A 16,699-nucleotide genomic window follows, 5' to 3' on the forward strand; every position below is an offset into this window, starting at 1 on the left:
TATGTTTAGTTATGTTATGTTGTCCAGATTGGTCATTATCTTTCTAAGTTGACTTATTTTCTGCTTGTTATGATACAAATGTTCTTGGCCTCCTTAGCAGGAATGCCCCTTTAGGTCTTTTATAACTTGAGGAGATAAGATCACTACTTGTGTACTTGTCTAATTTCTTAGATACTCCGCTTGCTCAATATTTTAGGCAAGTGTCATAGGTGTTTACCGTGTATGAACAGAAGTGTCCTTCTGAATTCACTGCATATTTCTTCAGAATAACAATAAGATGCAAAGAAAAAAGCTACTCCGTAATTTACTGCATCTTTAGATTAAGACAGGAACTGTGTTTATTGTAAAATAAATACAGAAAATGCTGGAAATACTCAGCAGGTCAGGCAGCATCTGTGGAGAGAGAAACAGAGTTAACGTTTCAGGTCGATGACCCTTCGTCAGAACTGGAAAAAGCTGGAGATGGAACAGGTTTTTAAGCAAGTGCAGGAGCAGGGAAAGGGGGGAGGGGAGGAAAGAACAAAAGGGAAGGTCTGTGATAGGATGGAAGGCAGGAGAGATTAAGAGATGGTGCAAGGGAAAAGGAGATGGTAATGGGACAAGTTAGGAAACAAAAGATGGCTCTAGATGAGGTGTAAATGGCACTGGCAGAATGAAAGACAGCTGCCATATGAGAGAGAGAAAAAATAAATAAAATAATAATTAATAAATAAAATAAATGGGGGAAAAAAAAGGATAGGGGCAGAGGCTATGGCCTGAAATTGTTGAACTCCATGTTGAGTCCGAAAGATGAGGTGCTGTTCCTCGAGCTTATGTTGAGCTTCATTGGAACAGTGCAAGAGGCCGAGGACAGAAAGGTCAGAGTGGGAGTGGAGCGGAGAATTGAAGTGACAAGCGACCGGAAGCTCAGGGTCACCCTTACAGACTAAACGGAGGTGTTCCGCAAAGCGATCACCCAATCTGCGTTTGGTCTCCCCAATGTAGAGGAGACCACATCGTGAGCAGCGAATACTGTATACTAAATTGCAAGAAGTACAAGTAAATCCCTATTTCACCTGGAAGGAGTGTTTGGGGCCCTGGACAGTGGGAAGGGTGGAGGTAAAAGGGCATGTGTTGCATCTCCTGCGCTTGCATGGGAAGGTGACGGGCGAAGGGGAAGTGGTGTTGGGGGTGATAGAGGAGTGGACCAGGGTGTCGCGGAGGTAGCGGTCCCTTCGGAATGCTGAAAGGGGAGGTGAAAGGGGAGGTGAGGGGAAGATGTGTTTGGTGGTGGGATCACGCTGGATGTGGCAGAAATAGCAGAGGATGATCCGTTGAATGTGGCGGCTGGTGGGGTGAAAGGTGAGGACAAGGGGGACTCTATCGTGGTTCCGGGAGGGAGGGGAAGGGGTGAGAGAGGAAGTGTGGGAAATAGAACGGACACGGTCAAGGGCCGTGTCAACCACAGTAGAGGGGAATCCTCGTTTAAGGAAAAAGGAAGACATGTCGGAAGCACTAGTATGGAAGGTGGCATCGTCAGAGCAGTGCGGCAGAGACCGAGAAACTGGGAGAATGGAATAGAGTCCTTACACGAAGCAGGGTGGGAGGAAGTGTAGTTCAGGTAGCTGTGGGAGTCAGTGGGCTTGTAGCGAATGTTTGTCAATAGCCTATCGCCAGAAATGGAGACAGAGAAGTCGAGGAAGGGAAGGGAAGAGTCGGAGATGGACCATGTGAAGGTGAGGGAAGGGTGGAAATTGGAAGCAAAGTGAATGAAATTTTCTAGTTCGGGGCGAGAGCAGGAAACAGTACCGATACAGTCATCAATGTACCGGAAAAAGAGGTGAGGGAGGGGATCTGAGTAGGACTGGAACAAAGAGTTTTCCACATATCACACGAAAAGGCAGGCATAGCTGGGACCCACACAGGTTCCCATAGCAACACCTTTAATTTGGAGGAAGTGAGTGGAGTCAAAGGAGTTTTCAATGTGAGAACAAGTTCAGCCAGGCGGAGGAGGGTGGTGGTGGATGGGGACTGGTTGGGCCTCTGTTCAAGGAAGAAACAGAGCGCCCTCAGGCCATCCTGGTGGGGATGGAGGTGTAGAGGGATTGGACGTCCATAGTGAAAAGGAGACGGTCGGGGCCAGGAAACTGGAAACTGTTAAAGTGGCGGAAGGCGTTGGAAGAGTCGCAGATGTAGGTGGGAAGAGACTGGACAAAGGGAGAAAAAATAGAGTCAAGATAGGAAGAGATAAGTTCCGTGGGGCAAGAACAGGCTGAAACGTTGGGTCTACCAGAGCAGTCCTGTTTGTGGATCTTGGGAAGGAGGTAGAAGCAGGCTGTGCGGGGTTGGGGGACTATGAGGTTGGCGGCCGTGGAGGGAAGATCTCCAGAGGATTTGAGGTCAGTGACGGTCTTGGAAATGGTGGCTTGATGTTCGGTAGTGGGGTCATGGTCCAGGCAGAGGTAGGAGTAGGTGTCGGAAAGTTGGTGTTCAGCCTCCGTTAGGTAGAGGTCGATTCGCCAAACAACAACAGCACCACCCTTGTCAGCAGGTTTAATGACAATGTCGGGGTTGGATCTGAGAGAATGGAGTGCTGCAAGTTCAGAGGGAGTTAGGTTGGAGTGAGTGAGGGGAGCAGAGAAATTGAGACGGCTGGCCTGTGTTTATTGTATTGGTTTACTGTTGCTTGGCTAAGGCAGTGACGAACACTCATAAAACAGAAGAGTGTGCAATGAAGTGAGTTGTTGGTACAGTTACATCAGAGTCATTGATCCCACCTACTCCCAACACATTTTTAAACTGAGGTTTTATAAAAGTTGCAAATGTTTGTGTTGCAATTGATAAAGCTGCTTCTCTGTGAGAAATTTAACTCCGTAATCAGTACAATAGAATTTGAGTAAAATATTAAGACTGTTTCAGAAACAAAATCTGCCCAACAACTTGCCAGTATGGCAACAATGCCCCATTAAAGATAACGTGACGTCATCCGGCCGTGCATCGCCCCGGTAGCGCCCCAGACCGGAAATTCATTCTCGCCCCCTGCCTCAGTGCCTGCCGTTAGGAACGACAGGTAGAGGAGGCGGTTTGTCGTTGGCTGGCAGCTTCAGGAGCGCTATTTAAGGGCGTGCGCTTCCTGTTTTTTATTGTCGGCAAACAGTGCTGCCTTGTCACTTTGACAGCAGCAGACAGGCGTTAAGATCCAATCGAGGTTTTCCTGCTTGAAAGAGTTTTGCTTTACCAGGTTCATTTGTCTTGCTATTGATACTGCAACATTTCCAACACTTAATGGGGACTGTACTGGCACTGGACCTCGCCCTCCAGCATCACCATCGGAGGCAGCGGAGGCGGAGAGAAAGATTGGAAAATGTAGCCAGAGGGAGGAGGGCCAACAGGGCTCCCAACAGGAGACCTTACCCTCCCAGGGTATTCCGGGAGCAGTTCTCCTACATTCATCTGTCAGAGGAGCAGTGCCTTAGAAGGCAGCACGGTGGCATAGTGGTTAGCACTGTTGCCTCACAGCGCCAGGGACCCGGGTTCGAATCCGGCCTCGGGTGACTGTCTGTGTGGAGTTTGCACATTCTCCCCGTGTTTGCGTGGGTTTTCTCCGGGTGCTCCGGTTTCCTCCCACAGTCCAAAGATGTGCAGGTTAGGTTGATTGGCTATGATAAAAATTGACCCTTAGTGTTAGGGGGATTAAATACGTGGGGTTACGGGGATATGGTGGGATATGTGTCGGTGCAGGCTCGATGGGCCGAAATGGCCTCTATCTGTACTGTGAGGTTTCTGTGATTTCTGTGATTTCTGTGAAGGCTCTGCTTCAGCAAGGAGGTGGTCGCAGAGCTCTGCTACCTCCTGCAGCCAGAGCTCCAGCCTCTGCTCAGGACCAGGACATTTCTGTCAGTGGCAGTGAAGATCACAGTCGCTCTCAATTTCTACGCCAGCGGCTCCTTCCAGGCTTCAACAGGGGATATTGCAAACATTTCACAGTTCGCCATCCATTGCTGCATCCGGGAGGTCACAGATGCTCTGTACAGAAGGAGAAGGGAGTACATCTCATTCCCCATGACCCGAGACAAACAGCGTGAATGCTAATGTGGCTTTGCAAGGAAAGCGGGCTTCCCCAAGGTTCAAGGCGCCATTGACTGCACCCAAGTGGCATTGCGGGCACCTCATCACGATGCAGAGGTGTTCCGCAACTGCAAAGGCTACCACTCTGGGAATGTGCAGTTGGTGTGCGACCACAGACAGCGCATCCTCGCCGTCAATGGCCACTAGCCTGGCAGCAGCCACGATGCATTCATCCTGCGACAGACCGGAGTCCCAGCACTGTTCCACCCACCACATGAAGATCGCAGCTGGCTGCTCGGAGACAAGGGTTTTCCACTCGCCACCTGGCTCATGACACCCCTCCGCAACCCCAACACTCCTGCTCAGCATGCATAATGAGAGCCATAGCATCACCAGGAACCTGATTGAACACAATATCGGGGTGCTAAAGCAACGGTTCCGCTGTCTTGACCGTTCTGGAGGAGCCCTGCAGTACTTCCATGATCGAGTCTCCCTTTTCATTGTTGTGTGCTGCATGCTGCACAACCTGGCCATTCTGAGGACCCAGCCATTGCCACCAGGGATTGCATGTCCACCTCAGGAGAAGAAGGAGGAGGAGGAACAGCACCAACGTAGGAGGGAGCCTCTCAATGTTGCTTCTGCAAGGGCCGTTCGTGATTGCCTCATTACACAGCGCTTCCAATAAATGAGAGAGCCCATGGCCTTTGCACAGAACAACCACATCATTACAGCCAACTCGCAGCCCCTATGACCGAGCAAAGCTCAAATGAGAAACACCACAAAATTTGCTACGTCGAAATAAACATTTATTATTCTGCACAACTCTCTCATCAAACATAACCAATAATAAACAAACACAACAATTTATGAGCAAACACAACTGGTTCTTAGCAAATGGAACTCTTTCTTACCAAACTGAACAATATATTTACAAACACATCAACTTTTGTACACACACTCCCCCCCCCCCCCCCCCCCCCGATTTGTTATTAACATTTTATTTACTGGGCCCTCCTCAATGATTTCCCTCCCCTTTGCAATTCCCCTCTCCCAACCCTACTGCTCCTCCGTAATGTGGCCCCAGTGGCTGCAGCAAAGCTGCCGGAAGGCTGCTGAGTCTGGGAGCCAGAGACTGTAGATGGCCTTGCAGGACGCCCTCGACTAGTTCCGGGCCTGGAGGGCCCGGCTGCAGACTGCACCAACTCAGCATGGGCGGCAGCAGTCTGGGATGGCTGGGTTACAGGCTGCGACAAGTGCAATGGTGGAGTGGCAGTGGTGGGAGCAGGAATGCTGTCATCCTCAGAGAGGACAGCATCCGACCAACACACTGCCACTCCCCCGGGGCAGAACCTCAGCATTTGGAGAAATCTGTTCGAGCACAGATTGCTGGCCTGCTGCGGCACCATCAGATCCCCGGTGGACAGTGGGTGACCCAGCAACGATGGCAGCATCAGCGCTTGCGTGGCATCAATCTGAGACTGCATGAGAGCAGTCTGAGATTGGATGCCACCAACCACTGACTCCATTACAGCGCTAAACCATTGTGTTGCCTCAGCCTGTGCTGCAATAGCTGCTGCCACCTCACCCATGACACACGGCATGAGGTCTGGGTCCCCACAGTCTCTGCATGGCAACCATCCTCTGCAAACTGCCAAGGATGCGCTCAAAGGTTTGCGCAGAGATGAGAGCAATGCTGGAGGCAGACTCCTCCACGCTCCTAGCCAGTGCATCCATGCTCTCGGGCACCCTTGCCATTGCACCCAAGAGCTCAGTGTGCATGCTCATCGCCTGTGTGGTCATCACCTCCACATGGAGGTCCTCACCTGAGTCCTGTGCAGCAGAACTTGTGCGCGCACTCGCCCTCCGTGGAGATGGCCCCCGAGCTTCCCTTTCCCCGTGGCGTTGCTGCAGCCCGCTGGGCCCCAGAGCTTCACCCACATCAGAGCCATTTCCTCTGCTCCCCTCCAGTGACCGCGTGGCCCCATTATTGGCTGTCTCGGCCTCGGGAGATACAGGCAGTGAGGCTCCCGCTTGGTGCTCCTCCTCCTCCTCTCCCGCGTCGCTGCCACTGGGAGGCTGAGGAACAGGCTGGTCAGATGGTGGCTGATTATCTGAAAGCAGGAAGGTACAAGAGTGGGTTTAACGTCAGGGGAGGGGGGCGGAAGGGAGCAAGGAATGGAGACAGTATACTTAGATGGAAAGTGGGAAGGGCTTGTGGTATGAGGGGGAAGTGGTATGAGAGAAGAGGGAGAGGTGATGAACATACCGTTGTTGTACCCAAGGGGGTCGACATCTCCGACGACTACAGCGCCCACGACCTGGGCCGCGATAATGCTGCACACTCGCTCCTCCAGGTCTGTAAAGGGGTGCAGCTCCGCCTGACCGCCTCCTGTGCATTGCTGCTCCCTCCTGTTATGAGCAAGCTTGGCCTGCAAGAAAAAGGACAGCGTGTGAGTGAGTTTGTAGCCATGTGTTTGGCAGATGTGCCTACCATAGTTGAATAGCTGTTAATGCATGTAAGGTGTGAGATGTGGATGTGACTTTTAGTAGGTGGGCATAGTTGGTGGGTGAGTGTTGGGGATTTGGTGGTTTATACCGTCTGTGCACTGAGTGAGGTTGAGATGTGGGATGTAGAGGTTTTTGAAGCATGTACTCACCCTGACCACCCGAGTGAGGTCATTGAACTTGCAGCACTGGGTGGGAGTCCTGTCGGCCACTTCTGGCCAAGACGTACTGGACCACCACTCTCTACATCCTCTTGAAGTCCTGTGGCAATGGCCTCCTGCCAGTGTCCAAGAAGAACACTGCCCGTCGGCGTTCCATGGCCGCAACCAGAGCCTCCAGTGCCTGGTCGCTGAACCGGCGAGCTCTCTCCCCAGGCCTCTGATCAACCATGAGATTTGAGATTGATGTTTTGCAGCTCCTTGCAGGCCCAGGTCACAAGCAGCAATGATGAGAGTGAGGCTGTGCAGCATGATTAAACCTCCCCTTTAAGAACTGGAAGGTGCCAGTCTGTCTGAGTACTTGTAATTGACAGCGCCAGAACTTGAGTAGCGCTCTGAAGTAGCGCCCCGCTCTCTGACCTTAGCGCCCTAACAGGAGTGTGTAGCACTTGATTTAGCGCTCCACTTCCCTCTAGGGGTACTAAAACTGAATTTTGCGGTTGCCGGCGGTAATTAGCACCAGGCATTAAAATTTGCGCCTGGGTGATGTTAGTGCCCCAAAATGGTCGATACCGAATTTTTCCCCCATCATCTCTATAGTGCTAATTCTCCAACCTGTGCTTCTTTCGAAGCTGAGAACATAGAACCAGTTAATTTACACTTATGTTTTTGAGCCCAATTTAAACAAGGTAACCTTGCCTTTTAAGTTATTATATAATAATCTTACCTTATAAGGTATTATAATATAACTTATTTAAGTTATATAACATTCCATTTATACTATGATATAGGTTGTATTATGTATAATTTACATATAACTTCTCATTTTAATCTTGCTGAGTATTTTGTGAAAAAGCTTACTCCAATTATTCATTGGTTTTTGGCATGGTGAGATCGTTCCAATTACTGGACCCGGGTTTGAAAAATAAGTTGTTGCACTCACTGTCAATGGCCAGTGTTGCTGTTAGTCATTATGTTTTGCACCCCACCCTACTACATGATTTGGTGGTGTTCATTAAACCTGAAAGGGATTGATAGAAGTCAGATAACTTCTTTATGCTTGTTCATAGTACATTATTGTGTCTCTGTCTGGATGGATATCTCGCTTGGTCTGCTGGTGGTATCTTCAGTGTTCACATATATGATAATACGGTGGAGAATGGCCCATGGATTTTATCTCTCCAAATTAGTCAAAGATCCAGTCAAACAGCCTCTCCATTTCTAACTTGAGAGATTCTTCCCCAAAAGTTTCTGAACAGGTTAAATTCAGGTATCCGTTGAATTAACCTAGACTGGTTCAAATTTGGTTCTCGTGTCTAGAGGATGAACTCTGAATCTGCCACGATCTATAAAATACCTTAATACCTGTAGTGTTTAAGCAGTTTTTGTATAGGAACTTCTCAATGAAAACTGCCGTGTTTAAAGAGTGTTTAAAAAGATCATAGCTGTTTACCTGTTAAACTGAAATATGCGCAGATTGTTCTGAGTTTTTAACTGTCATGTATTTGATAAAAAGATTAGGCTGTTATTTAAGCACAAGGATAAAAAAAACTGTTAATTGGATAGTGTGATCATATGTCCCTAATGCTCTGTAATTTTATAGTAGTCCTGAACTTCTAACTGGTTTTGCCATTTAATCAAAACCGGCTGCTCTTTAAGCCTGCAGATAATCCAGTGTGCTGTAGATGTGGCTGGCATAATGAATCAGTTCACAATGTCTGACTCCAGGAGGTACACACATTAATTTTAAATTTGCCTTCAAATTCCTGACATTTTAAAACAATCTCATTAGAAAGTGTTAAGCAGATAATGACTCAAATTCTGCTTTAGTTTGCTTTGCTTCTTACTGATTAATGTGATTTCGGCAATGCCAGAAAATTTTGAGCTACACACTGCTTGCCAAGTTATTACAAGGGTTAATAACACCACTGAGCCCCTCATTATTGTCACAACTCCAGCATGAATCTTGGTCTCATAAGAACAGTGACAGTTTTTTTTGCTGCATTTGGTCAGTGTTTGGAGACGAAGAAGTTGAGGCCACTTACAGGTTTTAGATTATATTGTGTTGTAGACTCCTGTCCATTTAGGATATGATTGAGAGTTTAGAACTCCATTTATTTCTGACACTTTGGAAATGCTAAATAATAATACTCTTTGGCTGTGATAGTTGTCAGTAATAGTGACTCTCAAGATAATTCGATAAATCCTCAGTACAATGAAGATCACTGTTAATGCGATATCATTTCTTTTGGATTAATTTTTTGCTTGCAGATACATTATTCATTTAGCAAATTTCCATTTAATGAACTTGGGGATATTGCCTATTGATTACTATGGGCATATTATTGTCACCGAGCTGCATAACTTATTTTATTAATTTCCTTTGGGAGTTGTAATGTGACTAGGATATGCTCAGCTTTAAATTGCAGCTCAGTTTTAGATCCAAAAGGAATAGTTGCAAAAATAAAATCTGATCATTGGATAGGAATTTATGATGTTGGTGTCAACTTAGTTTTATAATGCTTTCGTATAAACAATTTACTGTTGTCTATTACAAATGTGTTTTTATTTTCCTACAGGTTAATGAGATTTACCACGATGAGTCTCTGGGAGCCCATGTCAATGTTGTGTTGGTGCGAATAATCATGCTGGGTTATGGAAAGGTAATAGAAAATCTGTTTTTGTCTGAGTGGATGTGAAGCCTCCAATAAAGTAAACATGCTCTACTTTTATAGTCCCAGCAAATCGAGGTGTTGTTTATATACATAGGGGCCAAAATTCCTCTGCCCCCTTCGCTGGTACAAGTTTGGTGGAATGGGCTCTGCTCCTGACCTTGCTGGACTAGCTGGGGCCAGGGCAGGATCACCTACTTTGCAGATGTTTGCAGGTGCCTGGGCCAGTATGGGTCTTCATGGGTGCCTGCTACTTAGGAGGAGGACAGAAAGTCAGTCCTGGAAAGACATTGGCCCAGAAATTCGTGTTGGGGGCTTCCCGCGGGTGTAAGCCCCCGACCTGCACTTAACTTGCGCGCCGGCCGTTGAGCTGTGGGCCCCCGTGGAATTGCGATCCTGGGCCTCCTCCAACTGCAGGCGCGCAGTGCTTGCGTATCCCAGGGGCGCAGTTAGTTCGATGCGTCCCCTGGGATCACGTGGGCCATGGGGAGCCAATCGGAGCAGGGAATGCTTCATTCACCCGTGGAGACCTGAATTCCTGGGCCATTATTTGGCCAGCCTCGGAAAACGTTTTAATTGCTGCCCAATCATCCCCTTTATAAAGGGGCTGATATCACTCATGGTATCTGTATTTTTAAGGGGGACCCTGGCAGATGGCCCCAGTTACACTGCTGAGCTGAACTGTGCGCCAGGTTCATCCTGATGTCCAGATAGCTGGGCAGCAGTGAGGCCAAGACTAAGGAAATTCTGGGCATTAGAAATCCCATCTCTTGGCGCCACCCTTTCCAACATCATGGGCCATATTTGAGGAAGAAGATTCAGTCTGTTCCTCACCCACTTGGGATTTGGTAGAGATCTGAGACTTCCAGCTCCTGCCAGAATTTGAGTCTGTGCCGGGCATTGCTTACACCTGGTATATGCCACTGGGGCTGAGAATTTTGGCACATCGTGTATACTGATCAATAATTCATCTCTCCACGCTCTCCGAGGTCCACTGCACTTTAATAGAAATCTTTAAATAGATAGCAAACTTAATTATTCCATCAGTTTTGACTCGGTGCGAGTTCCCACTCCATCACAAATAGTAGTTCTGGAAGTAGTAATCTGAGGTCAGCATTTGTGTCAGCCTTAATTAAGGCCATCTCATTGCTACAGTGATAACCCTGGCCAGTTTAATGTATACATATTTCAGAGAAAGCATCTGTTTTTGTAAAATTCTGGATTCTCCTTTTGCATGTGTACTTGAAGATGTTGAGAAACACTTGCCAAATTTTGGAAATAGGAATTGACAAAATGTCTGCTGAGAATTGTTGGTTGCAAGGGTAAAACTAGCCAGCAGCATACCGACTATGTGCAACTTTCTGAAGTCAGGCTATTCGAATAATTAACCTGAGCTCTCAACACAGCTTTGACTTTGCACCAGTAGCTTAGTCTAATGAGGCATGCAGAAACTCTAGCTTGCAGCCCAAGCTTAAAGAGATCTGCCCACTTAAAGGTAAGTGGTTACATACATGGGCAAATATTGGGGTAGATTTTCCCTCCGTGCGATGTTCGGGTAGCCGACCGCCCAATAGTGTTGATCGGTGGCATGGACCGTGCCACATTAACAATCAACTGGCGGGCTTGCATATTAGGTGGCCCAGCCAGCCCTCGGGCCCGGAAAACAGTTAAGGTCACCTCCTCCATTAACTTTTTGCCACCACCTTCTGCCAGACATGCCCTGGAGGAAGGGATCCGTGTTCAAGAGGAGGGGATTCTGGCAGCAGCCCAGTTTGTCTTTGTGGAGCCTGGAAGAGCACTCCTGCTCCTCCTAACCCCACAAAATTAAATTAAACCAATCTTCTGGGCTCCTCTTAGGCGGGAAGCCAGCTGAAACAGGGCGGAACGTGCTCCACCCAGTTCTGTCCTAAAATGGCAATCGGCGCTGGAAAAGATCACCAATTTGGAGCAGGGCGAATCGAATTGAATTTACTGTGATTAGCCCTAATTCATTTTTCAATGACTCCCCACCTATAATGGGACTGATGTTGAGACATCGAGAAAGGGGAGGGAAGTAACCCAGCAACCATTCAAGAGCTGCTGGGATAAGAGAAAGGGATGTTAAAAGTGGCTGCATAGGGGGTAAAAAATTGTTACAGTCTTTCTTTAAGCTGCAAATATTGTCTGTACATTTTTTAGCCTTTCCAAAGGCAAAAGAAATAGATGCCAAATTAATTGTGGAGACAGGAAACAGTCTGTGGCAAGTGATGGAGTGACACAGGATCCAAACCCTCTGCCTGATGAAGGGTAAAGTGGAGCATGAGATTGGTGCTAGTGGGATTGCTCCATTTGCAAACTCTGATTATTTCCACGGTGTTCTGGCCTCTGCGCATACACCTCAGTTTGGTACGGTGCATGTGTACTCGATCCAGTCTTTCCTCACTCCGTGCAGAGAAGGTCAGGGGATCGGAGCGGGCGGGGGGGGGACGAGAATGGTGGTGGGTTGAAGGGGTGGGGGGAGAGAGAAGATCGGGGGAGGGGAGAGAGGAGAAGGGATCAAGGGGGGAGGAGATCGTGGGGGGAGAGAGGAGAAGGGATTGAAGGGGGGGAGGAGATCGAGGGGGGAGGAGAGGGGACCGAGGGGGGAGGAGAGGGGACCAAGGGGGGAGGAGAGGGGATCGAGGAGAGAGGATCGAGGATCGAGGATCGAGGGGAGAGGAGAGGGGATCGAGGGGGGAGGAGAGGGGATCGAGGGGGAGGAGAGGGGATCGAGGGGGGAGGAGAGGGGATCGAGGGGGGAGGAGGAGAGGGGAGAGGGGGGAGGTGGAGAGGGGATCGAGGGGGGGAGGAGAGGGGATCGAGGGGGGGAGGAGAGGGGACCGAGGGGGGAGGAGAGGGGATCGAGGAGAGAGGATCGAGGAGAGAGGATCGAGGGGAGAGGACAGGGGATCGAGGGGGAGGAGAGGGGATCGAGGGGGGAGGAGAGGGGATCGAGGGGGAGGAGGAGAGGGGGGAGGAGGAGAGGGGGAGGTGGAGAGGGGGGAGGTGGAGAGGGGATCGATGGGGGGAGGAGAGGGGATCGAGGGGGGAGGAGAGGGGATCGAGGGGGGAGGAGAGGGGATCGAGGGGGGGAGGAGAGGGGATCGAGGAGAGAGGATCGAGGGGATCGAGGAGAGAGGATCGAGGGGAGAGGAGAGAGGATCGAGGGGGGAGGAGAGGGGATCGAGGGGAGGAGAGGGGATCGAGGGGGGAGGAGGAGAGGGGGGAGGAGGAGAGGGGATCGAAGGGGGGGAGGGGATCGAGGGGGGAGGAGGAGAGGGGATCGAAGGAGGAGAGGGGATCGAGCGGGGGGAGGAGAGGGGATCGAGGGAGGGGAGGGGATCGAGGGGGGGAGGAGAGGGGATCGAGGGGGGGAGCAGAGGGGATCGAGGGGGGGAGCAGAGGGGATCGAGGGGGGGAGGAGAGAGGGGGGTGGAGAGGGGATCGAGGGGGGAGGAGGAGAGGAGGGGGGAGGAGAGGGGATCGAGCGGGGGATCGAGCGGGGGGAGGAGAGGGGATCGAGCGGGGGGAGGAGAGGGGATCGAGGGGGGGAGGAGAGGGGATCGAGGGGGGGAGAGGAGAGGGGATCGAGGGGGGAGGAGAGGGGATCGAGGGGGGAGGGGAGAGGGGATCGAGGGGGGAGCAGAGGGGATCGAGGGGGGGAGGGGGGGAGGAGAGGGGATCGAGGGGGGAGGGGAGGAGAGGGGATCGAGGGGAGGAGAGAGGAGAGGGGATCGAGGGGGGGAGGAGAGGAGGGGAGGAGAGGAGAGGGGGATCAAGGGGGGGAGGAGAGGAGAGGGGATCGAGGGGGGGGAGGAGAGGAGAGGGGATCGAGGGGGGGAGGAGAGGAGAGGGGATCGAGGGGGGGGGAGAGGAGAGGGGATCGAGGTGGGGAGGAGAGGGGATCGAGGAGAGGGGATCGAGGGGGAGAGGAGAGGGGATCGAGGGGGGGAGGAGAGGAGAGGGGATCGAGGGGGAGAGGAGAGGGGATCGAGGGGGAGAGGAGAGGGGATCGAGGGGGGGAGGAGAGGAGAGGGGAACGAGGGGGGGAGGAGACGGGAGGGGATCGAGGGGGGGAGGAGAGGGATCGAGGGGGGGAGAGGAGAGGGGATCGAGGGGGGGAGAGGAGAGGGGATCGAGGAGGGGAGGAGAGGAGAGGAGAGGGGATCGAGGGGGGGAGGAGAGGGGATCGAGGGGGAGGAGAGGAGAGAGGGGATCGAGGGGGGGGAGAGGAGAGGAGAGGGGATCGAGGGGGGGAGGGGATCAGGGGGGGAGGAGCGGGGATCGAGGGGAGAGGAGAGGGGTTTGAGGGGGGAGGAGAGGGGATCGAGGGGGGAGGAGAGGAGATCGAGGGGGGAGGAGAGGAGATCGAGGGGGGAGGAGAGGGGATCGAGGGGGGAGGAGAGGGGATCGAGGGGGGGAGGAGAGGGGATCGAGGAGGGGATCGAGGGGTTGAGAGGAGAGTTGATCGGGGGGGGAGGAGAGGGGATCGAGGGGGGGAGGAGAGGGGAGGGGATCGAGGGGGGTGAGGCGAGGGGATTGAGGGGGTTAGGAGAGGGGATCGAGGGGTTGAGGAGGGGGGGGGGGATCGAAGGGGGGAGGAGAGGGGATTGAGGGGAGGAGAGGGGATCGAGGGGGAGAGGGGATCGAGGGGGGTAGGAGAGGAGAGGGAATCGAGGGGGGGAGGAGAGGAGAGGGGATCGAGAGGGGGGGGAGGAGAGGGGATCGAGGGGGGAGGAGAGGAGAGGGGATCGAGGGGGGGAAGAGAGGAGAGGGGATCGAGGGGATCGGGGGGGAGGAGAGGGGATCAGGGGGGGAGGAGAGGGGATCAGGGGGGGAGGAGAGGGGATCGGGGGGGAGGAGAGGAGAGGGGATCGGGGGGGGGAGAGGAGGGGGGATCGAGGGGGAGGAGGAGAGGAGAGGGGATCGAGGGGGGGAGGAGAGGAGAGGGGATCGAGGGGGAGAGGAGAGGGGATCGAGGGGGGGAGGAGAGGAGAGGGGATCGAGGGGGGGGAGGAGAGGATAGGGGATCGAGGTGGGGAGGAGAGGGGATCGAGGGGGAGAGGAGAGGGGATCGAGGGGGGGAGGAGAGGAGAGGGGATCGGGGGGGGAGGAGAGGAGAGGGGATCGAGGGGGGAGAGGAGAGCGGATCGACGGGGGGGAGGAGAGAGGAGGGGGGGAGGAGAGGGGATCGAGGGGGGAGAGGAGAGAGGATCGAGGGGGGGAGGAGAGGAGAGGGGATCGAGGAGGAGAGGAGAGGGGATCGAGGGGGAGAGGAGAGGAGAGGGGATCGAGGGGGGGAGGAGAGGAGAGAGGGGATCGAGGGGGGGGAGAGGAGAGGGGATCGAGGCGGGGGAGAGGAGAGGAGAGGGGATCGAGGGGGGGGAGGAGAGGAGAGGGGATCGAGGGGGGAGGAGAGGAGAGAGGGGATCGAGGGGGGGGAGAGGAGAGGAGAGGGGCTCGGGGGGGGGAGGAGAGGAGAGGGGATCGGGCGGAGGAGAGGAGCAGGGATCGAGAGGAGAGGAGAGGGGTTTGAGGGGGGAGGAGAGGGGATCGAGGGGGGGAGGAGAGGGGATCGAGGGGGGGAGGAGAGGGATCGAGGGGGAGAGGAGAGGGGATCGAGGGGGGAGGAGAGGGGATCGACGGGGTGAGGAGGGTTTCGAGGGGGGGAGGAGAGGGGATCAAGGGGGGTGAGGAGAAGAGAGGGGGTGAGGAGAGGAGAGGGGTTCAAGGGGGAGAGGAGAGGGGTTCGAGGGGGTGAGGAGAGGGGTTCGAGGGGGTGAGGAGAGGGGATCGAGGGGGTGGAGGAGAGGGGATCGAGGGGGGAGGAGAGGGGAGGGGATCGAGGGGGGTGAGGCGAGGGGATTGAGGGGGTTAGGAGAGGGGATCGAGGGGTTGAGAGGACAGTTGATCGGGGGGGAGGAGAGGGGATCGAGGGGGGGAGGAGAGGGGATCGAGGGGTTGAGGAGAGGGGATCGAGGGGGGGGAGGAGAGGGGATTGAGGGGAAGAGAGGGGATCGAGGGGAGAGGAGAGGGGATCGAGGGTGGGGGAGGAGAGGAGAGGGGATCGAGGGTGGGGGAGGAGAGGAGAGGGGATCGAGGGGGGGAGGAGAGGAGAGGGGATCGAGGGGGGAGGAGAGGGGATCGAGGGGGGAGGAGAGGGGATCGAGGGGGGAGGAAAGGGGATCGAGGGGGGAGGAGAGGGGATCGACGGAGAGGAGAGGGGATCGACGGAGAGGAGAGGGGATCGAGGGGTGAGGAGAGGAAAGGGGATCGAGGGGGTGAGGAGAGGGGTTCGACGGGGTGCGGAGTGGGGATCGAGGGGGTGAGGAGAGGGGATCGAGGGGGTGAGGAGAGGGGATCGAGAAGGTGAGGAGAGGGGATCGAGGGTGGGGGAGGAGAGGAGAGGGGAGGGGATCGAGGGTGGGGGAGGAGAGGAGAGGGGATGGAGGGTGGGAGAGGAGAGGAGAGGGGATGGAGGGTGGGAGAGGAGAGGGGATCGAGGGTGGGGGAGGAGAGGAGAGGGGATCGAGGGTGGGGGAGGAGAGGAGAGGGGATCGAGGGTGGGGGAGGAGAGGAGAGGGGATCGAGGGTGGGGGAGGAGAGGAGAGGGGATCGAGGGTGGGGAAGGAGAGGAGAGGGGATCGAGGGTGTGGGAGGAGAGGAGAGGGGATCGAGGGTGGGGGAGGAGAGGAGAGGGGATCGAGGGTGGGGGAGGAGAGGAGAGGGGATCGAGGGTGGGGGAGGAGAGGGGATCGAGGGTGGGGGAGGAGAGGGGATCGAGGGTGGGGGAGGAGAGGGGATCGAGGGTGGGGGAGGAGAGGGGATCGAGGGTGGGGGAGGAGAGGGGATCGAGGGTGGGGGAGAGGAGAGGGGATCGAGGTGGGGAGGAGAGGGGATCGAGGAGAGGGGATCGAGGGGGAGAGGAGAGGGGATCGAGGGGGGGAGGAGAGGAGAGGGGATCGAGGGGGAGAGGAGAGGGGATCGAGGGGGGGAGGAGAGGAGAGGGGAACGAGGGGGGGAGGAGACGGGAGGGGATCGAGGGGGGGAGGAGAGGAGAGGGGATCGAGGGGGGGGGAGAGGAGAGGGGATCGAGGTGGGGAGGAGAGGGGATCGAGGAGAGGGGATCGAGGGGGAGAGGAGAGGGGATCGAGGGGGGGAGGAGAGGAGAGGGGATCGAGGGGGAGAGGAGAGGGGATCGAGGGGGAGAGGAGAGGGGATCGAGGGGGGGAGGAGAGGAGAGGGGAACGAGGGGGGGAGGAGACGGGAGGGGATCGAGGGGGGGAGGAGAGGGTATCG

The 16,699-nt window shown here is 54.2% G+C and overlaps 1 protein-coding gene across 3 annotated transcripts in view; it reads left to right on the top strand.

Annotated features, from left to right (window-relative positions):
• LOC147114009 (A disintegrin and metalloproteinase with thrombospondin motifs 2-like) overlaps positions 1-16,699 on the top strand; it is a 413,260-nt gene that overhangs the window by 256,104 nt on the left and 140,457 nt on the right. For all 3 annotated transcript variants that reach the window (XR_015079327.1, XM_085995519.1, XM_085995518.1), the window contains exon 5: positions 9,290-9,373. Coding sequence is in view for 2 of the 3 variants with exons in the window: in XM_085995519.1 (XP_085851645.1) it covers positions 9,290-9,373 (84 nt within the window). In the remaining variant the exon portion in view is untranslated. The remainder of the gene's footprint in view (positions 1-9,289; positions 9,374-16,699) is intronic.

This window comes from Somniosus microcephalus, chromosome 8 (genome assembly GCF_052327205.1).
Source record: "Somniosus microcephalus isolate GS21.2 chromosome 8, FLI_Smic_1.0, whole genome shotgun sequence".
Classification (NCBI taxonomy): Eukaryota; Metazoa; Chordata; class Chondrichthyes; order Squaliformes; family Somniosidae; genus Somniosus; species Somniosus microcephalus.